The sequence below is a fragment of the Sminthopsis crassicaudata genome, chromosome 1 (genome assembly GCF_048593235.1).
Source record: "Sminthopsis crassicaudata isolate SCR6 chromosome 1, ASM4859323v1, whole genome shotgun sequence".
NCBI lineage: Eukaryota > Metazoa > Chordata > Mammalia > Dasyuromorphia > Dasyuridae > Sminthopsis > Sminthopsis crassicaudata.
Genome location: NC_133617.1, coordinates 743,813,676 through 743,837,724, shown reverse-complemented (window position 1 = coordinate 743,837,724; position 24,049 = coordinate 743,813,676). Strand labels below are relative to the sequence as shown.

Here is a 24,049-nt window from a genome sequence, read left to right as displayed (position 1 = left end):
ATTTGAAGTCCAAATTTTCTGTTGAGCTCTGTTTTTTTATTAGGAAAGTTGAAAATCCCCTATTTCATTGAATTTCCATCATTTCCCCCAAAAGTTTTTGTTTTTCTAAGTAGTTAATTGTTGGTTATAATTCAAGCTCTTTTGCCTTCTGGAATATCATATTTCAAGCCCTCTGATCCTGTAATGTAGAAGCTGTTAAATCCCATTTAATCCTCCTTTTCCAAGCTATTGACTCTTTTCATGATTCTCCTCCATAACTTTCATTTCTTTTCCCAATTTTTCTTCTCTTGTTTGATTTTTAAAATCCTTTTTGAGCCCTTCCAAGAGAACTTTTTGGGCCTGAGACCAATTTATATTCCCCTTTGATTCTTTGCATGTAAGCATTTTACCATGGTTGTCATTTTCTGAGTTTATGTTTCCATTTTCTCTGTTGCCATGGTAGCTTTCTATGGTCAGGGCTTTGTTTGTTGTTTGTTTTCTGCTATTTTATTACTTTTAAAGTTGAACTCTGCACATGGATGGCAAAGAGAGACACTCTCCCAAGCTTCTTGCACTGGGTGGCCAGGGGCTTGGTCACTGTCTTTGTGCCCCAGGCCTTCTGGGGCTGGCAGTTTGCCCACTATGGCCTCACTGTGCCTGTTGTGATGGGGTTCCAGGGCTGGCAGTTTGTCTTTGGGGCGGAAGGCTTCACAACTGGCCTGCTGTGCTACCAGCCTACTGAGCCGGGACCAAGGGGCCTCAACTGCTGATCTGTTCCGTAGCTAAGAGCCTCCCATTGGCTTGCCTGCACCCATCTGTGCTGGGCTGTGTTCCATTTTTACCAAATGAGACAGATCTTTCCTGAAGTCCTTCTAAGTTATCTTTAACTGGAAAATTGTTTCACCCCATCTTTTTGTGGGTTTTGTTGCTTCAAAATCCTTGTAGAGGCTTGATTTAACCTGTTTCTGAGGGAAATGGACAACTTCCTGGCTTCTCTCCGCCATCTTGCTCCACCCCTGGTAGATAATACTTTTCTTCATGGGTCCTTTGGAATTGTTGTGTATCATTGGATTGATCAGAATTGAAACATTATTATCATCTTGAGCCCAGACCCACTGACCATAAGAGCTTCAAGGAATCTTGGAGTTTATCTGGGCCACCCTCCTTCTTTTACACAGAGGGAAACTGAGGCCAGAGAAAGATCCAAATTGTCTTGGGTCCAGATTTTCAAGCTGAGCAAATCCACCATCAGCCAGCTCCAGCCACTAACCAGGAAACCCCTGCCTTTTTTCCCCTTCTAGGCCCTGACAGCCAGGGGCATGGACACTGTGTCCAGGAGTTCCTTTGAGATGTCTCCCCTTGCCCCCAAGACAGCACCAGACAGGAGGAGTAGGAGGAGAACGAGGCAGTCCTCAGGGACAGATGACTGTGGGGAAGACAGATTTCCCAAGTCGGACTCAGACGATGGCCCTCGGAGAATGGTAATCCCCCCTCCCCTCAGCACCGGCTCCCGCTTTGGATCCTTTGGAAGCAGTGCTGTGCTTCCGGTCCCAGCTGGGACTAAGCATATAGGCTGCCTAAGGCAGAGCATAACAGGGCTGACCCCCATCTCTCTGATTCTCAGTGAGACCTCTCAGTTCATGCAGCCTCAGTTTTCTCATTTGTGAATGTCCCGGGTGATTCTCTCTAGCTTTCCTGAGGGCCCATTTCACAGATGAGAAAGATGATGCTTGGAGAGATCAGAGGGCCAGCCCAGAGCCATGGAGACTAATAAGTGTCCAGGAGGGCCAGGAGCTCCACCTGCCTCCTGGCACGCCTTGTGCCCTGCCACTTCCCTCCCCCCAGTGACATTTCAGCCAAGGGGCTTCGAGAAACTCAGCAGGAGCATCAAGGGAGGGGGGAGGCCTCCCACATCTAGACCGTCTGCCTGAGGAGGCCGCCAGAGCAGCTGCATCCACGACGCCGGTTCTTGCTAATACTTTAATTAGGTTCATTGGGCTTAATAAGCCAGGGAGGCTTAATTACCTTGCAAGCTTGCTTAGCAAGAGAGGAGGGCTGGTGGGCAATTCAAGGCGTCATGGCACTGTCACCACAATGCTGCCCGATGGGTGTGGTGCCCGTCCCCCCTTCTTCCCTTGCCCGGGGCCCTTGCCCTGTGATCTGTGCCCAGATCCCGGGAGCTGGCCTCCCTTGGAGTGGCCTTCTGGCCCAGCCTGCCCAGTTCAGCTGCCGCAGCATCCCTACTTTTAGCGAGGAGCCTTTGGAGAGCTCCTTCAGAAAGCTGGGGCAAACCCAGGACTCCCCCTTCGGGGAGGCAGCTCTTTGTCCAAAGATCCCAGCTGTTTGGCCGGGGTCACTTAGGGGGTGACTGAGCCCCCCTCGGGACGCCAGCCTCTGTGTCGGGGGTACGAAAGAGTCCTTGCCTGCAGGGAGCTTAAAATCCAGTGAAAAAAAGGAAGAAACCGAGACTTTTTCTAGTATTTTAATGTTTCCAATCTCTGAATATGGGAGATGCAGAAATACCAAGAAACATCCAAGACAGATGCAGAACAGCTGGAAGGCATCTCGGGTGGAGGCTCTAACCACGAACGGCCTCCTGCAGAAGGCAGAACAGAGCCGAGTCCTGCAGGAAGCCGGTCGTGTTTTGGTATCTGTAAAACAGGAATCACAACTCCAGCCAGCCTGAGCACTGCCTGCGTGCGCCCTTGGGGTGGATGGGGGGATCAGGGGTGACGCAGAGTGCTCTCAGAGCCCATAGGGAGGCCAGCGGTTGTCCTCCTCACACCCCCTAGGACATGTAGATGATGGAGCTCATCTGAGGCAGCTGGAAGGCCATCTCCACGGGTGTCTGTGCAGAGCCATTTACAAGGCAGATGGGGTTGGGGTCCAGAGCCTGAGGCAGCCACAGCCCCCGGGGTCCCTGCAGGAGGGGCCACACAGAGAGTGCTTTGTAGAGGGTGAAGGGCCCCAGGAAAGTGAGCCCCTGCTGGTGGGCCCGGGTGCAGATGGGGCAGCATTGGGGGGGGGGTGTCCCAGATAGGCAGGAACGAGGAACAAGATGTCTGACATGGTTTCTGCCTTCTCCTCTGTTCCCTGTCCCAGACTCTTCTGGGCATCAACCACAGGAACTCCCTGAAACGCCGATCCAGCCACGGCAGCGTCTTCACCTTCCGCCGGAGGGACCTGGGCTCGGAGACCGACTTCGCCGATGATGAGATCAGCACTCCCGGGGAGAGCGAGAGCCACCGGGCATCCCTCCTGGTGCCCTGGCCCGCTCGACGGCCCAGTGCCCAAAGCCAGTCCAGCCCGGGCGTCCCCGCCGCCCCCAATCTCATACACAACGGCAAAAGAAACAGTGCGGTGGACTGCAATGGCGTGGTCTCCCTCTTGGCCATGGGGGTCCCGGAGGCCACGTCCCCGGGGGGCGGCTTGCTGTCTCCCATGATTCTGGAGAAGCCCCAACCTCCAGACACGGTGAGCCACCCTCTGGGCAGGGGGTCGGGCTGTCAGCCAATCACAAGAGGTTGGCCGTTGTCCATGTAGACGTGGTCCCGTTTGTGCGTGTGCATGCGTGTGCCTGTATGTCCACATGTGGGTGTCTGTGTATGCACATGTGGGCAGTGATGAGAACCCTTCCTTTCCAGGAGCAGCAGGGTAGGAATTGGCTACTGAAAGGACCAGAAGCAGAGCAAAGAGAAACAGAAATAGAAAGTTTAGTTTGCCACTTTGTATGTGCTCATTTGCTTGCTAAAAGATGGGATTTGGGTGACGTGGAACAGACTAGAGGCCATGGATTTCAACCTCCCCATTTTATGGATGAGGACACTGAGTCTCAGTGAGGGGAAGGGTCCCACCTAGGTAGGAAGCGTCCAAGGTGGATCTGGCCCAGGTCCTCTGACTCTAAGGCAGCATCTGTTCCCCGCTGATGTTTGGGGATTCTTGTTAGCCACGATTAGACCATGAAGTCAGGCATGTCCCTTCCTGTGACTCTGTGACAAGCCAGCCCTCAACCCTGTGCCAGGAGGTTACTCTGCATCTTCTTGGATACTTCCAGTGATGAGGAACTCACTATCCCTGAGGGCAACCTTCATTCAATGGGGGCCGCTCTCAGCGAGAGAAGGTTGCCCCTTGTCAGGAGCTGGAGCTTGCCTCCCAAAACCATAGTTCTGCTCTCTGCCGCTGACCACAGACCAAGGCCAGTATCTGCACCCACCGCCCTCGCCGGGATCCTAACTCTGGGTCAGGAACCCTGGGAGAGAGCACAGGGCCAGGGTATGATCGGGGTCCCGAGGAGCCACGGCCAGTCTGTCTTCCAGGAGCCCGGACAGAGGAAAGGGCTAAGAGGCTGCTGGAGGAGACGATTTTGGCTCTCTCATTTTAATACCCAGTGTCCCCGGAGTCAAATCCTGCCTCAGTTTCTAGCCACTTGTTCCCCTTGGGGCCACCTCCCTGAGCCTCAGTTTCCCTATCTGTGTACAATGAGGAGACTGAACTAGATTAGGATAACTAATGATAATAGCTAGTATTTATAGAGTGCTTTGTGATTTGCAAAGAGTTTTTGGATATTATCTCATTTTAAGCTCCCTGGGCTCAGTTTTCTCACCTGTAAAAATGAGAGGTTTGGATTAGATAATAATTATTATTATTATAATAAAGGTTAGCATTTATATTGCGCTTCATAGTTTGCAAAACACTTCACAAATGTCTCATTTGATCTTCATGATTACCCTGGGAGGTAGGTGTTATTATTATTATTCCCATTGCACAATGAGGAAACTGAGGCAGACAGATAAAATGAACATGTCCAAGGCCAAACTGCTAGTAAGTGTCTGAGGCTGAATTTGAACTCGGGTCTTCCTGATTCCAGATCCAGCACTCTCCACTGCACCATCAGCTGCCTACCTGGCCTCTGAGATCCCTTCCTCACCCCAGGCTCTGTAATTATTTTATTTAATAAGTTTTATTGATACCTTTGGATTTTATACCATATTTATTTCTGGAACCTCTGCCTTCCCCTTAAAAGAGCGCTCACTGAATGAGCGGAACGGATGGATGGATGGATGAAGGAATAAATGATTGAAGCATTTACAGTGAGCTTTCTCTGGGCTAAACAGAATTTAAATGGAAAGGGAGGCTGCCCCTGTCCTCGTGGAGCTTACATTCTAATAGAGGAGATAAGTAGAGAGCCAGGATGAGAGAGGGGTGGTCCAAGGAGCCAGGAAGCAGTTGCCCATGCGGCCTTTCCAGGAATGATAGCGGGAAGGTAGCCTTGATCACTGAACGGGAGTTGCCTCAGTTAAATTGAGCCGTGGGAAGGATTTTAGCTTAAAAAGGCCAAGAGCTTGCAGTGCATGCTGGTCATCTCCAGTGTCCTGATCTATATTCTGCCACTGGACCCAGATAACTCTGGAGGAAAAAAGTGAGGCTGCTGAGTTTGCTCCCTCACTTCAATTCATTTGCAGATCAGGACGTCACTTTCCTGATGTCATGGTACTCTTTGAGATGGAAGGACAAACAACAAATGCTGTGTAAATTCAGTTATCCCAGAGCTAGAAGGGGAAGGGGCTCTGCACAGTGGGATGAAAAGATGCGGTGGGTCTAGGTCAAGCAATCTGGGAGGCTCTCACCATCAGGTACAGAGGTTGTCGGGCAGAACGGGGGGTTCGAAGGGAGCAGAAGGCATTTCAGCTTGACAGGAAATGGTCTGGTAATGAAGAAAACTTAATTTGTAAGACATCTTCCGGCCCTACATCTGTTCTCTGGGATACACAGTGAGCGATTCCATCCCAAGAGTTAGGCAACGTTCCCAGCTGTGATCTCCTATGCATGCCCCCCCCCAAAGAAGGGAGGGATTCCCTCCCTCATCTCTTTTCCAGGACAAAGACTGGTGATTTCCAGCTCCATGGTTGCCATAGGAATTTGGAGCAAGGAGATACATGTATAGACTAGAGAAACTTCAGGGAGGAGTCAAGGCTTGGGCAGGACCTGGGACAGGTAGGAAGAGGTTTCTGCTTCATTCGGTCCATCTTGCCTGTGGGCTGTAGGAGATCGGAAGAGATCAGGTGATGAGAGGGAGGCAGGGGCTCTTAGGGGGAAACCTCCTTGTTTGGAGATTATTGCCTTGGAAGTCTGCCCCCTCTTCCTCTGGAGAGGCAGACAGGGGCCTGGACAGGGGAGGCTCCTGGGCTCATGTCCAAGCCATGGCTAACATCCTGATGTGGGAAATGAGACAGGTGCTCCATGAGGCTGGGCTGCCTCCAGTGAGGTCACGGCCCAGGAGGCTCATAGCTTGGGAATTAGATCAGCCCTGGTAAGTTAATATCATTTCCTAATTTCATTAGGGAGAAAATCATCTCATCTCACTGCCCATGTCGGGCAGCATCCACATTCGTACACTTCATTACCCAAGACTTGGATTTTGCGGATTCTCACATCTGCAGGGCCATTTCCAAAGTTAAAGGGATTAGCGGGCCAAGATGGGGCCATTTGTAAAAACTAACTAGATTAGAGGTCACAAGACCTCACTTTCTCCAGTTCACCCCCAGTTCTTAGGGGAAACTCCCCTCTGCTTCTCCCCTCACTCCTAATCTGGAGTCAGAGCTGGATGGGAAGGGATTCTGGTGATGGAGGGAGGATCTAGGAGTGTTTCATGACCTCTGTTTCTTCTAATAAGAGGCCAGACAAGGAGAAAGGGGTTAAGGAGCTAGAACTGAAGTCAAGTAGAGGGACCTAGATCCTACTGATGTCCACCACACTGGACAGACCACTTGTCTATAAAACAAAAGGGTTGGATTTGATCATCAGTCCTAACTCTACAATCCAGTGACCTGATTCCAAGGCCAGCTAACCTCTGCGCCATCTTGCCTCTAAAAAAATATTACGAGATAAGGAGCGTAGTGTTTGATCAAAATCCTCCCCAGTATTTGAGGGAGCCAGGTCTCTGATATGGGGCCAGTGTGGGTGGGAGGTCACTGGATCACAGATTTAGGATTGATGATCTCAGGGTTGTCATCTACTAATTGCTTAATCTCTCCCAGCCTCAGTTTCCCCCTTTATAACTTGGGGAGGTTGGATTTAATATAGGCTCTAGATCCCCTCCAGTTCCTTGGTCTCCTTATGGGCAAAACAAGGATTAGCTCAGAGTATCTCAAGAAATCCCTTCGAGCTCTGGCTCTGTGGTCCTCTGCTGTCTAAGGTTTTATCCCAGGGTCTTCAGCAGCTTTCATGACTGATGTAGATGAAGAGATTCTCCATTATAACAGCCTGACAAGTGGCTATCAGCCTCTCCATGAAGTGCTCTGAGTATAGACAGCTCCCCCTCTCTTGAGCAACCACTTTGGAACATGACCTAGTGAGGCATTTACTAACTGTGTAATACTGGACCGGGCTTTTTACCCCTTGGTGCCTTAGTTTCCTCATCTGGAAAATGAGACAGTAAGGTTAGATGAATCTGAGATCCCATCCAGAAATAGAGCTACAATTCTGTACTAATTATCGTATGGCATTTCTGGACATTGAGCTTTCGGAGCTCCCTCTCTGGCCCCTGGGGACAAACAACAAATCCGATTCTTCCTCCAATAACAGTCCTACAGATTCATGAAGACAGCTGTCAAATCTCCCTTGAGTCTTTTCTCCTCCAGGTCAAACATACTTAGCTTCTTCCTCCTATGAGATGGATTCAAGTCCTTCCAGCATTGTGCCCACCTTCCTCTGGCTATTCTCCAATTTAGCAATGCCCTTCTGTGGTGCCCTTCAGAGGAGGTCTGACCAGGGCACAGGACCAGGGAATTATCTTCTGCTGTGTGTGGAAGCCCCACCTTTCAAACACAGTCCAAGATCATGTTAGCCGCATCCCCCTGGTGTCACATAGAGATTGCAGGCTACTAAGACCCCTAGATTACTTTCAGAACATCTAATGTCTGTCTCCTTCACATTTTCCATGTAAAGGTGATTTCTTATTCCCAAGCTACATTTATTTCATCTTAATAGATTCATCCACATGCCCTAGCACAAGAATTGCACATCCTGACCCCTGACCATCAAATCGGGCTCTCCATCTGCTGGAGAGTCACACAGTCATAGTTGGTGGACCTGGGCTGGCCCATAGGTGATAGTTTGCTGACTCTTGTTTTAGCCTGTCAAGCTCCTTTTGGATCCAGACACTTATCCATGTACTGACTTTCCTTCCTAGTTTCCTCTCACTTGCCATCTTTGCCTTTATCACAGTCACTGGTAAACACGCTAAGCAGCACAGATTTTGGGGGCAGTCCCCTGGAGCCCTCCTTGGCCACTGACATCGAACCATTAAACAACTCTTCTTTTAATTGAGCCGTCCAATGGCTTATGAGTCCATCAGACTACACTACAAAGCAAATAAACTAAATGATCACTGAGTTCCCTGCCATCTTTAAAACTTAAAATGTACCATTTGGCCTATTGAATCTTCTCCCTTGGAGGCCATGTGTGTAGAGGGCCTGAACTTTGGACAACTACACCTGAAACAAGGTGGTAACTCAGTGGGATTGAGGAGATGATGGTTCTCTAGTTCCCATACTTAATACTCAGCATGGTGATGTCATGGTTCTTTAATTCCCATAGTACTCAGCGTGCTGTAATGATGTAATTACAATAAGATATATAAGAGCTAAGAAGGATTGGAAATAAGACATTCTATCTTTGTCCATCCTCCTGGTGGCTCTTCTGCCTCCTGCACTTCCCCACAAGACCAAGGACTCAGGCTGGGCCCAAAGACCTCCAGAGAGCTAGCCCGGACATTACACATGTGGAAAGAGTCCTACTCTTCTTCTGCTTAATTTCAGATGCTCAAATATGGCGGCCGGTATGGCCTCCACAGTCAAAGACTCCTAACCTAGCGGGCTGGGCTTTGGGGACTTGTTTTACTACCTTGAAACTTCATTCCAAGGGAATTGATTTCCTTCATAGCCCCGTGTGTTTTCTCTGATGCATTTAAAGCCAATACTGCAAGGACCTGACACTGAGTTTCAATATGATTGATTTCCTATGTGGTCCTAGTATTTTATTACAGCGTTTTATGAGCGGTTGTTGTGAGAAGGGGGTAAGGGGGTGGGGCTGGGTGGTCCATGAAGCAGACGAGGGTAAGACCCCCCACCCCAAGTCCCACATCCTTTATTATGGCTGATTATTCTGGGGCCAGGTTCTAGATACAGCGGTGTATCAGGTGTGTGCTCATGGTGGCCAAGGAGCACAACACAAACCTCATCACCCCCAGCCTGGATATGGCCCCTCTCTAGAGCCTACCCAATATTACATTTCACTTTTTCTTGCTTTTTTTTTTTTTGACAGAAACCTGACTCATCTTGAACTTATAATCAATTAAAGCCTTCTTTTTTTTTTTTTTTTTAAATTAAAGCCTTCTTGTTGTGGGCTCATAGAACATTAGTGGGGGAAGGGACTTAGGGAGTTGACAGGCCAGCCCCCTCACTTTACAAATGAGGAGCCTGGGGCCCAGAGAGGTTAAGTAACTTACAGGAGGTCACCCAGTGAGTTACCAGGCTCATTATCCAGGCCGGCAGGTCAGTTTTGCCAAGATTGAATATAGAGCTTGATGGGCGTCTCTGATCGGCTTCCCCGGGGCAGCCTGTCTGGTGCTTTCTCCACGCCGAACTAGGTCTTCCCTTGTATTAGTGGCTCCTTCCAGGCCGTGACCCACCTGGCTTCCGCCTGGCTGGCTTTCTGTACTTTCAGCTAAGTCTCTGATAAAACCGTGCCCTGGGCTGAGGCTGGAACCCTGTGGCTGTCCAGGCAGACATCGATCTCTTCGCCAGCGCCCTTTGGTTCTAATTCGGTTAATGGATCTCCCACAGGGCACCCCTCACTTTTGGATCGATCCCTCTTCCCGTCCCCCCATGGGTGCCACTTGTTTACCGGCGCACTTGGGGAAGACACTGGTAGAAATGGAGGCTGTGGGTGGTGGGGTGAGGAGGGGCAGCTAGAGCTAGAGCTCGGGGTGGGGGGAAACAGATGGGAGTGATGACTCATTCAAATGAGACAACACAGAGAGTGCTTTGCAAATGTCCAAGTGTTCCATAAATGTTGTTATTATTGTTATTGATACCGATGTTCATCCGTGGCAGCGGAAAGAGCACCGGCGAGCCTGGCCCTGCCTCTGTCCTTGACATCTCAGGGGAGACCCTGCCATTCTGCGGGCTTTACTTTCCCCACTTGTAAAATGGGATTACATTTGATGGTCTCAGGGTCTCCTCTGGGGGCAGCTAGGTGGCTCAGTGGATAGAAAGCACTGGAGTAAGAAAAACCCAAGTTCAAAACTGACCTCAGATCCTTACTGCCTATGTGACCCTGAACAAGTCACTTAACTCTGTTTGCCTCAGTTTTCTCATCTGTAAAATGAGCTGGAGAAGGAAATGGCCCACCATTCCAAGGTCTCTACCAAGAAAATCCCCAAAGGGGTCAGGAAGAGTCGTACATGACTGAAAATGACTGAACAGCTAGAAGAAAGGCCCCCTGCTGGGTCTCTCTCTGATCCCATGGTATAAAGGGGGAAATAGTGGTTTTGAAGGAGGAAGTTTGGGTAAGAAATCTGGGGTGACTCTGAGGGTCCAGAAAGCCACAGAGCCCAGAAAAGTCTTGTTAGTCAACAAATATTTATTCACCGTTACCATGTGCCCAGCACTGTGCTGAGCACTAGGAATCCTAAAAATGGCAAGGTTCCTGGGGAACTCGGGACAGGGGAACAATATGTAAAGGACTCTGTACAAGCAAGAGAGCCCAGGGCAGATTAAGTGAGCAATGGAGAGAGGCCCTAGAATCAGTGGAGATCAGAAGAGGCTCCCGGAGAAGGTGGGATTGGAGCTGGGACCAAAAACCCGAGGAAAAAAATTGTCCGTGTCCAAGAAGCAGAGGCTATGGGCCCTGGGCTAAGGGGAGTCAGGACTTGGGGAAGAGACTGGGACAGAGAAGGCAGGACTTGGAGAAGAGCCTGGGACAAAGGAGGCAGGACTTGGGGAAGAGGCCTAAGCTGGACTTGGGGAAAGAGTCTGGGCTGAGAGGAGGTCAGTGGGTCTGTTCTTCTGCTGCCCCAAAACAAAGCATGGACCTCTGGGGAAGCTCTAGGCAGAGAGGAGTCTCAGAGGTCTCTGGGAAAGTGGCCAGGCGTCCCCCTCTCCCCGACAGTGACTCAACCTGTCTGATCTTCAGCTTTATAACAGACAGTGTCTCTGCATTTGTGGTATGAATTATTCATTCCTTATGATACTTAATATGAACTAGACACACTAGTGTCTCATCCAGATCATGAAGGCTGCCCAAGAGAGTCACCGGGTCAGAAAAAGGCAGAGACCTTTGGCCTTTGGCCCCTTGAAGTAATCTGCTGCTCAAAAGCCCATGAGAGCCCTGGAATGGAGAAAAGAGCAGAGGGATTGAGGAGGGTATGGGGAGGGGATCATGGCTCTATGGACAGTTTCAGCTCTGAAAATAAAGGGAGTGGTGCAGGAGGGGTGCCGGTTGTCCCCAAGAGTCCTCTCCGCTCCACTGCTGCCAGGGAACGGCGCAGAAGCCTGGCTCTGGACCCCATCCGGGGGTACCCTAGGAGAGTAGAGCACAGGAAGTCTGAGGTGGGGGGGGGGGTATGTGTTGGGGAGAATTCACATGTTTACACTAACCCTGGTGGATCACTTGGGTGTACAATGACTGGTTTTTCCAGGGCCACCGAGCCAGCCCAGGGCTGGAGGCAGAGCTCTGTAGGGCAGCAGCCCGCAGGTATTCCTAACGTGAGCAGTGGGGCCCAATGGTCGGTAACTCAGACAGATTCTGGGGGCACTGAGGGGTTCCCTGGCCTGCACATGGTGGCAATAGCCAGGGATGTCAATCCAGGGGATGTTAGTGTTTCTGAACAACGTTCATGCAAGTAGATGGTGCAGTAGAGAGAGTTCAGCTGGAAGACGGGAAGACAAGTTCCAATCTCCCCTCAGACACAAGTTAGGGGGCCCCAGCAAGTTGCTCCATCTCTCTCAGCCTCCATTTCCTCATCTATAAAATGGGGATGGTAGTAACAGCTACATGACAGAGTTGTCGGGGGGATCCAGTGGGATGCTCCCTGCCCTGCTTTAAAGCTTGACATCAGTGTTGCCGTTGTTGTCCTTCCCAGACCTCCGTGTCAGAAGAAGTCAGTAAGAAGCAGCTCCTGATGCCCCAGCGCCTGTCCCTGGAGTACTTTGAGGAGCCGCATGAGCGGCAGCGGGCCTTGAGCGCCGTCAGTGTCATCACCAGCGCCCTGGAAGGTCAGTCCGAGGGCCTGGGACCCTTCCACTGAGCCATCCTTCCCCAGCCTCAGCCCCATTTCCTGGGCTTGACCTGTAGGGTGGGAGCCGCCCCCTGGGCTCAACCTCCTTTGGGCTGAGGCAGCCAGCCTTCACCCCAGAAATGACATTTCTCTAAAGTGCCATGAGAGGGAGAAAGCCTCTTTTTTTCCCAGGGCAGGAGCCTCCCTCCTTCTCAGACCCTTCCTATTCCTATTGGGAATAAAGTGGAAAGGCCTGGTTCTGGAGTCAGGCCCTGTCTTCATGTCCCACCCAACGTGTCCCTGTAAAGGAATTCCAGCTTCCTGGACCTCATCCCGTCATCTCTAAAATTAGGGGCTTGGGCTCAGTCTGGGGAGCCTGAGAAGCCCTCATTTGTCAGGTGATGAGACGGTCTCTGAGAGGGGCAGGGACTTAGCCACGTCACACATCTGCTAAAAGGCAGAGCTGCCTCAGCTCCAGGCTTGGAGTCCGGTACATTTTTCAGTTTCTGTACAAAACCAAATTACTAGCCATGGTTCCCCACCTCTCCTGGTGGCCGTACGGGAAAGAGACTTGAGGGACCCCCAGGGTCATGGAATTAGAGCCAGAAGCAACCTTACAGCTCGTCTAACCTACCTGCCAACCCACACTTACGTGTGAGGAAACCAAGACCCGCAGAAATAACGTGAATTGGCCAGCATCACAGGCTTTTAAGTGCCAATGAACTCGAACTCAGGGCCTATGGATCCAGGCCCAACAGCCTTTCCCCAGAGAGCAGCCTCTTTCCAATGACAAGTGCTGAGTAGTGTCAGCAGTGTAGACATCATTACCCAGGTAATATGAGCAGTGGGGGTGGCTGTTGTACACAGTGCTGATCCAGTCATAGAAATGGCAGGAGCTGGCTTTGAGACAGTGATTTAAAGGTTCACCAAACACTGGGCTCCCCTGTTACAACAGCCCTAGGAGATGGTGCTACTGGGATCTCCAGATGAGGCTCCAAAGCCATTTCTGGCCCGCATGCCCTCCGGGGCATCCACACGATGAATTCTAGCCAGGTCTCTGGGTTTGGGCCTCAGTTTTCTCATCTGTAAGAGGGAAGGAGTTGAACCATTTGACCTTTAAGGTCCTTCCAGGTCTGCATCTCCAATCTAAATAGATATTGCTGAACTGGAGAACGGGGGCAGCATAGATGGCTCAGGAACAAGAGTGGGTGCCCAGCTGTAGGCAGAGAGGCAGCGTGAGAAAGTAGGAAGCACCTGGAATTGGGGAGTCCCAAGTCCCAGTTCTGCCACTTACTGTCATGTGGCTTGGGTCAATTCATTGACCTTCCCTGGGCCTGTTTCCTCACCTGTACAGGGCTGGAGTTGGACTAAGCGAGCTGTAAGCCCGATTTTCCCAAGCCTACCATCTTGTTCCCATCCTTCCCTCCGAGTCCTCCTGGGGGCTCATGCCTTAGGGAGTCGAGACTCCCTTCGCCATCCCCCATGGCCACCTTCTCTTCCCCAGAGCTGGAGGAGTCCCACCGAAAGTGCCCCCCCTGCTGGAACCGCTTTGCTCAGAACTATCTGATCTGGGAGTGCTGCCCGCTGTGGCTGGCCATCAAGAAGAACGTCAAGTTTGTCGTGATGGACCCTTTCACCGACCTCACCATCACCATCTGCATTGTGCTCAACACCCTGTTCATGGCACTCGAGCATTACAACATGACTCCCGATTTCGAAGAGATGCTGCAGGTTGGCAACCTGGTAAGAGAGATGGGCAGCCTGGGAATCCCTGTGGCATGAGTCCAACCGTCCCGGGTCGGGGAGGTGGGGGCCCCCCTCGGCACTCCCAAGAATCCCCTCAGAGATAGACAAATGACGTAGTACAATTTGGAATCTGTCAATAATGCAGCAGGAGCAGCTCAGGGCCTGTTATAAGACTTGAATTCAAATCTGATAAATCTCAGCTATTTCCTGGCTTGTGATTCTGGCTTGTGACTCAGTTTCCTCATCTATAAAATGAGGCCTCTGGATTTGATGCCCTCTGTCCCTTCTCACTCTGAAGCCATAACCCTGTGACCCCACACATGGATGAAGAGTTCCCCTCATTCTGCTTTGCACCGGAGAGTAGAATAGAGGGCCGCAGAGGGAGATTTGGGCGTGGTGCTTGGCAAACCTTGCTGGCCCTTCATGCTGCCCCAGAGCTGGGGGGCTCGCCCTGCCTCAAGCTTATTAAGCAGTAAGAATGTGCCTTTTATGTATTAGAGGCTGTGAAAGTTCCTTCCAATTCTAAATTCATAGTATTTAGCATAGTGCCTGGCATACAGTAGGAGCTTAATAAATATTGATTGATTGATTCAGTGGAGGAAGTGAAATAAGGAATGGTCAGATGCAGGTGGGTTTAATCAAGGAGGGCTGCAGGAAGGAGGAGGGCTATACATCTTATTTTTATTGATGTTTTATGGAAAGACACAGAAAGCTCATGACTGAATAGAAGATCTTTGCAGAAACCTCGTAAAAGATGACATTGGAAAGTAATAAGTTGGGGGAGAGTGGGAAAAGGGCAGTAATCAATGAATAATTGATTCTTTCATGCAGTGGGAGTCAGGGGATTGTGAATTTAAAGCCAAAATGGACCTTCAAGTCCGCCAAGCACAACAGATGAGGAAACGGAGCCTCAGAAAAAATAAATGGCTTGCCTAGGGTCCCGTGTCTGGCACCTGCATCTTCCTAAACCAAAATCCAGCACTCTCCACTATGCTGATACCTCTCTAAGGGGTTAAGTCTCCCACATTCTAAAATCCAATGGACGTGGTACCTTCTGGGACCTTGGGCAATCCATGACTTCCATGAGAACAAATGATTTCTATCCCTTCAAACTTTTTCCCTGCCCTGGGAATAGGTATCCCTCCCTGAGTGATGTGGGGAAGGAAGGGACCCAAACCAGAAATGATTCAGCCTCCCTGGAGACTGGAAATGGGTCAGGGAGTGCGGCTGTTACACCGAGGCCTCTGCAGTGATTTCTTTATCTGCTCGGGTTGGCAGAAGTAAAACATGACAGATATTCTCTAAGGACCAGTTTCTGGGTGGGCTCCTTCCCAGCACATGCTCCACCTGCAGCCTCGGGCTGGATATTCCCAGCATCCTCAGCCTCTAAAAATAGCAGGTTCCCTACCGTCTGACAGGTCTCTCGCACGGAAGGGTTTACCTTCCTGAAGCGATTTATTGCTTGACAAAACGATTGAGTTTGTGCCAAGCTGCGCCTAAAATTGTCACCAAAACAACCCAGCTTCTGGAGGATTCTCGAGTCTTTGCTCTGCCCCTCAACATTGAACGTAGCTACAAAAAGGACTCAAGAGAGTTTGTAGGAGGGTTTTGAAGCAAGAGACACGGTGGTTGTTCTGTGGGTTAGTCCCAGTGAAATGCCATCGAGCTCCATTTGAATTAGAGTTTGGTTGTGGTTGTGTTGACATTGGGTGGTGGACAGATGGGATTAAGGTATTTTAGTCTTGGCTGTGTTGAGTCATGATGGGACCGCAATTGTGTTGCTGTTGTATGTGTGATTGTGTTTACATTGGGCTATATGTTGGAGTTACTTCCCCGGGCAGGTTGTGACTGTATTGACATTTGGCTGAACTTTGTTGCAAAGTGGTGGGATTACACTGGATTACACTTCTATTGATCTGACATGTGATTGGGCTGAGTTGTGATTCTGTTACCACTGTATGACTCTGTTACATTATAGTTGCCTGATTGTGAGTTGTGATTAGGTTGTTGCTGAGTTGAGTTGCTATGTAACTGGGTTATCTTGTAATTTTGTTTCATGTCATTGTTTTTTATTGAATTATCACTGGGTTACATTGGGTTGGGTGTTGGGACAATAGCTTGGATTATTATACAGGCTGGATCGGTTGCAATGGAGTTGGGTAGTATTGGGTTTTGGTAGTTGGGTTATGTTAGTAGGTGATTATTGAGGTTTTATGGAAAGACACAGAAAGCTCATGACTGAATAGAAGGTCTTTGCAGAAACCTCGTAAAAGATGACATTGGAAAGTAATAAGTTGGGGGAGAGTGGGAAAAGGGCAGTAATCAATGAATAATTGATTCATTCATGCAGTGGGAGTCAGGGGATTGTGGATTTAGAGCCAAAATGGACCTTCAAGGCCGCCAAGCGCAACCCTTTCATTTTACAGATGACATGTGGTTGAGCTTTGAATCACGATTGAGTTGTAGTAGTATTGGGATATGATCGGCTTAATGATAGCTAGTAAATTGCTAGCATTTATATAATGGTTTAAGGTTTGCAAAACCCTTTACATGGTAATTCATTTGCATTCTTGTGTGGAAATTGTGTTGGCATATGATTAGACTTTGATACTATGTGGTTGGGTTGTATTAGGTTGTGTTTGTGTTACATTGAGATTGAATTAGAATGGGTTGGATTGCATCGGTTGTCAAGTGATCCCCATGGAGGGGACCCAATGGAATCAAACAAGCAATACTTTAAGAACAGTATTTTCTAAGAATCGGGAAAGCCCATTTGTCCTCAGTGATTACAAATGATCTTAGTCACTTGTTATTCTTTTGGTAAACTCTCCTTTTTAATTGAGAGCAGCCTGGCTTCTGAGACTGCCCCAAAAAGAAAGTTCCAGTTGATTTTTGTAAATGGGAACCATCCATTTTAGCCAAACATAGTTCTCATACTACTCTTGTACACAAGATAGAGAAGTATGGGTTCAATGAGAATCTAGCTTCAATTACCAGTGGATTACCAATGAATGATGATCCAGGGCATGATGATAATCCAGTAAAGCAGATCCAAAAAGATTTAAATAACGGAATCCAAAGTAATTAATAAGTTGGCATAAACCCAGAAGAAAGTCTCTAAGGGAGTATCTCAAGGATCTCTCCTTTTTTCTCCATAGTATTTTATTTTTCCAAATACATGTAAAGATAGTTTTCCACATTCATTTTTCCCCCTGAGGCTGGGGTTAAGTGACTTGCCCAGGGTCACACAGCTAGGAAGTGTTAAGTATCTGAGACCATATTTGAACTCGGGTCCTCCTGAATTCAAGACTGGTGCTCTATCCACCTAGCTGCCCCTCACATTCATTTTTGTAAGATTTTTTGTCCCTAAAATTTTCTCCCTTTCTCTCTTACCTCCTCCTTCCCCAAGACAGCAAGCAATATGATATAAGTTATATATATACTTTGCTTTTAAATATATTTCCATATTTTTCATGTTGTACAAAAAAAATTAAACCAAAAAGGGAAAAATCTATGAAAAAGAAAAAGCAAATAAAACAAAAGAAAATATTTTGATCCACATTCAGTCTCCAAAGTTCTCTCTTTGGATGCAGATGGCATTTTCCATCCCAAGTTCATTGGAATTGTCTTGGATCAATTTATTTTTAGCAGAATGTTCTTTTTTAATTTTTCATATTTATTTTTCCAAAATACATGCAAAGATAGTTTAACATTCACCCTTGAAAAACCTTGTGTTCCAAGTTTTTCTCTCTCCCTCCCCAGGTCCCCCATTCCCTAAATGACAAGTAATCTAATATAGGATAAATATTGCAATTCTTCTAAGCATAGTTCCACATTTATCATGATGCACAAGAAAAATCAAATCAAAAAGGAAAAAAAGAAAAAAAAAAAAAGAGCAAGCAAACAACAACCCCAAAAAAAAAAAAAAGGTGAAGATACAATGTTACAATCCACATTTGGTCCTCCCCGTCTCTCTCTCTGGGGATAGATAGCTCTCTCCATCAGAAGTTTATTGGAATTGACCTAAATCACTTCATTACTGAAAAAAGCCAAGTCCATCTCAGTTGATCATCACATAATCTTGTTGTTGCTGTGTACAATGTTCTTTTGGTTTTACTCATTTCACTCAGCATCAGTTCCTGTAAGTCTCTCCAGGCCTCTCTGAACTCATCCTGCTGATCATTTCTTACAGAACAATAATATTTCATAATATTCATGTACTAAAACTTATTCAGCCATTCTCCAATGGATGGGCATCCACTCAGTTTCCAGTTTCTTACTTCTATGAAAAGGGCTGCCACAAACATTTGTGCACATCTGGGTCCTTTCCCTCCTTTCAGATCTCTTTGAGATCTAGACCCAATAGACACACTGCTGGATCAAAGCAGTTTTATAGCTCTTTGGGCTCTTTTGGATCTCTCCTCACCATTTTCTTATCTGTGCCTTATGTGAAGGTGTTGACAGACCAGCTGCCAAATGTGCAGCTAAGTTGAAGCAGAGAGTTAACTCATGAGATGATGTGTTGCTCTTAGCAAGCTAGAACAGTGTCTAAGCAGAGCAAATTTAATAAAATATAAATGTAAACTTTTACCTTTGGGGTCAAAAAATCAAGGTCATAAAGGTGGGAATGATGGACAGTAGTTGATACGGACTAGCTTTATTTGACATGCAGTGTGAGATGGCACCCAGGATAACTAGTGCCAGCCTAGGTAACATTTATTTTCAGCCTCTTATAGGAGATGGCAAGTGAGACACAATATCCAGAATAAGAGGTTAGAGTGCCAGTAAACTCCAGTGACTCCTCATGGCCTCCAAGGTCAAAACCTCTGTTTGGCACACGTGATCTCTGAGCTAGCCCTCCCTTCCCAGTTTTCTCCCACTCTACTCTCCAGCCACAGTGGCCTTTTCACCATTCCATGCACGTAACACTACCGCTCTTTTACCGACCATCTCCCATTTCTCTAACATTCTTCCTTCTCATCTTCACCTTCAAAACTCAGCTCAAATCTTACCATCTGCAAGAGGCCTTTCCAGGTGCTACTGATGCCTTCTTTCCAAGGTAGCCAACCACTTCCACTGTCTGATATGTGAGTTGCTCCATTGACGTCTGTCCTTGAGGGCAGAGAGTATGTTCACATTTTCTTTACATCCGCGGAGCTTAGACAGTGTCTAGTCCGTAGTAGGCACTTCATTAATTCTTGGTTAGCTAATTAATCAGAGCAGGAATTGTTGGGACAAGCATATGGGCCCTCTTCAAGTCACTAAAGGGCCTTTATGCGAAAGAGAAATGAGTTCTGCTCTGCTCCACCCCAGAGGACAGAGGGAAGTCAATAAGAGACGAGTTGAGATTTGACACAGGAGACAGCTTCCCAAAGCTCTCTGCTCTCACTCAGGTCCTCCTCATCAACCTCCCAGTGGGTCATGGCTTTGCCCCTGGGGCCCGGGTCTCTGAGGCAGAATTTTACCAGCCACACGACCACCTGCTTACGCCCCTGCTTTCTCACTGCCCTTTATCTGTTGACTTCTCAAAAAAAAATGGAAGTTCCCTGAGGGGAGGGACTTTTCAGCTTGCTCGTACTTGTGTCCCCAGTGCTTAGCACAGTACCTGGCACTTAATAATGCTTTTTCGCTCATTCATTTGTCCATAAGGATCAGAAGTCTCCAAAAGTGGGCTGAGCCAACTTGGGATGTAACAGGTTTTCCATTTCCAATGTTAGCTGGCCTGGGCCGCGGGGAGGGAAGGCAGCCTGGTAGACATCCAGCCTGTCCCTGCCACGCCAGCATTTCTGGGCTATCGCAGCCACCCTCACCTCCTCTGTAGGGCTGCCATCAAGCAGCATCCATTGCATCCATCAAACAGTATCCCCCCAATGTCATCATTGTTCCAAGGTTGATGCGCTCTGGCCTGTTCGCTCCGGGGCTGCCCGACCTTTGTGCAATAAGCAGTGGGGGCTCTGGAACACTTGGTCCACTTTGCAGTGATTCAGTGCTGGGGGATTTGGTGGACCATTGATGTCTGGGCACAAGGGCCTGTTCTCAGCTCCATTATGAGGGCAAGGGCAGGAAGAGAAGACACAGACCCTGCCCTCGGGAAGCTCCCAATCTTGTAGAGGCAAGACTTCCCATAAATGGAGCAAGCAGACAATATCCTGGACAGGGGAGGATGTAAGTGGTCAGAGAAGGGGGAGTCCACGTGAAACGGAGACGTTCAGGAGACCCCTTGAGAAGCTGGGGTGAGGCTTGAAAGGCAATTTGGATAACCGTGGAGGGATAAAGGAGGCAGGAGACCCACCCTGAGCAAAGACATGAATGTGGAATATGAGCTTGTCTGGGGGTTGAGGATAGAGAGTAAGGACTGGGAGGACACCAGCTTCATTGATGTTCCTGCGTCATCACCCAGGGAGCTGAGGGCAGCCCCTGCTGGTTCAAACAAGGTCATTTCCTCTGCCCCCTCCTCCCAGCAGCATGGGCCCAGATAATTGAGAATTAGCTGGTCTGTTCAGATGCTGATTCTCCAGTCCCTGGCATTCACTGGGGAGCAGGGGGTTCCTTAGCGCAGTGCTGGGCACCCAGCAGGCCTTCGATGAGGAGGCCTTACAAGTTGATTGACTCCCTGAGAATTCTTCCCCCTGACACCCTTCAGTTGGAGTTCCCAGTCAGAGCTGCCAGCTGCCCTCAATCTGTCCTCCAGGGCTCAGAGAGAATCAGGTTAGAGAAGCCTTGGAACCCGCCCTGTTTTGGTGACTGCTGGGCTCTCGGTGACACATTCCCAGCACCCTTTGCAGCTGCAGAGCCTTCCCTGGGCTTCGCCCTCTATCAATAGCAGAAACCCTTCTCTTCCGGCTTCTTGGACTGCCCAGTCCTTTGGGGACCATCCAATGCAGCATTTCAAACATTTGTGATTCCCCTTCTCTGGGCTGGGGATACAAAGCCAGGAAGAAGACGGGAGTGAAGACCTGCTCTCGGGGAGTCACAATCCACTGATAGAAAGGAGGCAATATCAGTGCATTTATCAAATGACTGTTCTGTACTAAACACTGTTAGAGGCCGGGAGGACATACCCCCTGAACTTCCCAGTCTCTGTGCTCAGGGGGCTGACACTCTCCCCTGGGAGATGGCCACAGGGGAGTAATTTCTGCCAGGTTCAGGAAGGGACCGTCCGAGAGGGCCCAGAAAGAAGCCGGGGTGAGGAGGAAGTCTCTTCTCAGTGTGGAGGGGGCTTCCCCTGCCAGGCACAGAGCAGGAGGTTTGTGGGGCCTTGTTCCACAGGGGTATGAGCCAGGCCTGTGGCTTCCCTGGAGCCAAGGATTTGGGAGGAAGGGGGTCTGCCATCCTTGCATAACCACGTTGTATAATAGGGCCAAGAAGGGAGAGCTGCTGGCTGGGAAAGCCCCAGAATGTTTATTCTGCAGAAATGCACGTCACCTTCACTGGAGATTTCCGTCACGCAGAGTGGCAGCTGGGGCCAGGGGCTATGGGAGCTCCACTCTGTTAGCGCGAGCCCCCCGGCGGCTTGCCAGTTATTAATGATTATTTTTTTATTGCTCTGATGGATAATAATCCTCCTACACATCTGTGCACTTAATTCTCCAGTATTCATCCTAGTCACTTCAGGCCTCCAAGGCTTTCTCAATTCTTCCCAAGCCTCTGCCCATGTGGACTGCAGCTCTTCTAGAACTTGGGCCCGGCAGCCAGCCCGGTGGGGAGCCCTCTGCCCTTGGCCAGTAACTGTGTGGCCCCGGGTACCTTCGTGCTGTCCTAGAAACGGAGCGGCACAGGGTCTCTACCCTGGACAAGACCAGACAAAATGGGGGATGGAGAGAGGGCTGGAAGAGCTCCTGCGGCAGTGGGCAGTGCTGCTCAGTGACTGGGGCCCCGCAGATCCCACTTCCCCTCCCTTCTCTCCTCCCCTAGGTGTTCACTGGCATCTTCACGGCAGAAATGACCTTCAAGATCATCGCCCTGGACCCCTACTACTACTTCCAGCAGGGCTGGAACATCTTCGACAGCATCATCGTCATCCTGAGCCTCATGGAGCTGGGCCTGTCCCGCATGGGGAACCTGTCGGTGCTGCGCTCCTTCCGGCTGGTAAGGCTCCCCTCCCCTGGGCTTCTAGGCCTTCCCCGGCTCCCCAAACCAGGTCCAGACTCAGAGCCGCTTCGGACCCAGCTGTGCTCTCGCTACCAGTAGGAACCGGGGCGGGTCACCTCCCTCCCTGGGCCCCAGACCCAGCATCCCACGCCTTTCCCCCTTCTGTCCCCAGCTGAGGGTCTTCAAACTGGCCAAGTCCTGGCCCACGCTGAACACGCTCATCAAGATCATCGGCAACTCAGTGGGGGCGCTGGGGAACCTGACCCTGGTGCTGGCCATCATCGTCTTCATCTTCGCCGTGGTGGGCATGCAGCTGTTCGGGAAGAACTACTCGGAGCTGAGGCACCGCATCAGCGACTCGGGCCTGCTGCCCCGCTGGCACATGATGGACTTCTTCCACGCCTTCCTCATCATCTTCCGCATCCTGTGCGGGGAGTGGATCGAGACCATGTGGGCCTGCATGGAGGTGTCCGGGCAGTCCCTGTGCCTCCTCGTCTTCCTCCTCGTCATGGTCATCGGCAACCTGGTGGTAAGTGAGACCTGGCCCTCCTCCCTCCCGGAGGGGTGGCCCCCGTGGGCTGGGGGGGCGGGGGGGCCTGTTGTTGTCTGTCCTTCGTTCTCAAAGACCACCACGACGTCGGGGAGGTCTGCCCTGAGATACGGGAGAATTGCCAGCCTCAGTTTCCCCTCCAGAGCCATCCTAGTCCAGCAACCAGATATCAATCAGGATGGCTGGAGATGGGTCTGGAGGCAATGGGACCGCCGGCTTTTTAAGCTGAAGTCTTTAGTTGATCTTAGTTAGACCGAGGTAACATTCAGTGCCCGAGGCAAAAAAATATCAAGTGGGAAGTAAAGGCCCTCAGGGTTTCTTACCATGGAAGAGAGGCCAGTCGGGCAGGGGGCTCTGGAGAGGGAGGGAGACCGCACTGGGTGTAAGGGGTAAGTGTGCAGAGAGGAACTGCCGGGGCGGACAACGAAACTCCCTTTCACAAAATTATCAGAATGTAACGTGGGATTGTTTCATTCTTCGCGTTGGTATCGCCAGCTTGCAGGATGCCATCTGAGCCATAGGCCAGGAGGCCCAACTGCCTAATGGCTAGAGCAGCGGGCTTGGATTCAGGGAGACAGTTCAAATTTCACCTCTGATTCTAGCCCTGTCACCAGAGGGGAATCGCCTCTGGGCCTCCTTGGGCCTCAAATGCCTGGGCTGGACTGGCCAGCCTCTGTGAGGAGGCTGGGAGGCTGAGAGTGTTCTCAGGCTGCTCTGTGTGTGTGTGTGTGTGTGTGTGTGTGTGTGTGTGTGGAGGGGAGGGGCCCGTCTGCCTCAGCACACTCAGGGAGAAGCTGAGTCGTTCCAGACAGAAAGCAGCTTTCATTTACCTGTCGGCTGCTCGCCCACGGGAGCTCTCCATCTGACAGCAGCCGGCAGCCGGTGCCGCTGTAGCAGAAGGCTCCTCCTCTGGCAGGAGCAGAATGGGCTCCCACAGGCGTGCCCCTTCTCTGGCTTGCATTCCCCACATCTGGAGGGGGTTCGGGCCTTCTTGCGGGCTGGCAGCATTCGCTCTCGGAATCCCTGACATCTGGACCAGGCTTTCCTTTCCCGATCACTGTCCCAGACGGGACTCTGTCTGACGCCAGCTTGGCGAGGGGTGCCCAGTGAGGGTTGTTTCCCCCACGACACGGGTGAGGAGGCAGAAAAGAAAGCAGAAGCTAAGACTTCTGCCCGCTGGCTCAGCGCCATTTCCCCCAGACTCCTTTGCCTTGGCAGCCCGCATCCCACAGACCTGCAGCTTCCCTGGGAGGGTGAAGGGTCTCAGTTTGGAGACTGCCTGGAATCTCCCTGACTGCGTTAGTACGTACGGGACCCCAGATCAGTGGAGCCGGGCAGTGAAATAGCCGGGGAAGACCAGCCCCATGGCCACCCTCTCAATGCCTCTTGGGTAGTGCATCATG

General features: G+C 50.1%; 1 protein-coding gene across 1 annotated transcript in view; it reads left to right on the top strand.

The window, feature by feature from the left end:
• SCN5A (sodium voltage-gated channel alpha subunit 5) overlaps positions 1 to 24,049 on the top strand; it is a 175,765-nt gene that overhangs the window by 94,440 nt on the left and 57,276 nt on the right. Inside the window, exons 11-16 of the mRNA XM_074284385.1 lie at positions 1,281 to 1,460; positions 3,082 to 3,453; positions 12,125 to 12,257; positions 13,764 to 14,002; positions 21,920 to 22,093; positions 22,269 to 22,625. Of these exons, the coding sequence (XP_074140486.1) occupies positions 1,281 to 1,460; positions 3,082 to 3,453; positions 12,125 to 12,257; positions 13,764 to 14,002; positions 21,920 to 22,093; positions 22,269 to 22,625 (1,455 nt within the window). The remainder of the gene's footprint in view (positions 1 to 1,280; positions 1,461 to 3,081; positions 3,454 to 12,124; positions 12,258 to 13,763; positions 14,003 to 21,919; positions 22,094 to 22,268; positions 22,626 to 24,049) is intronic.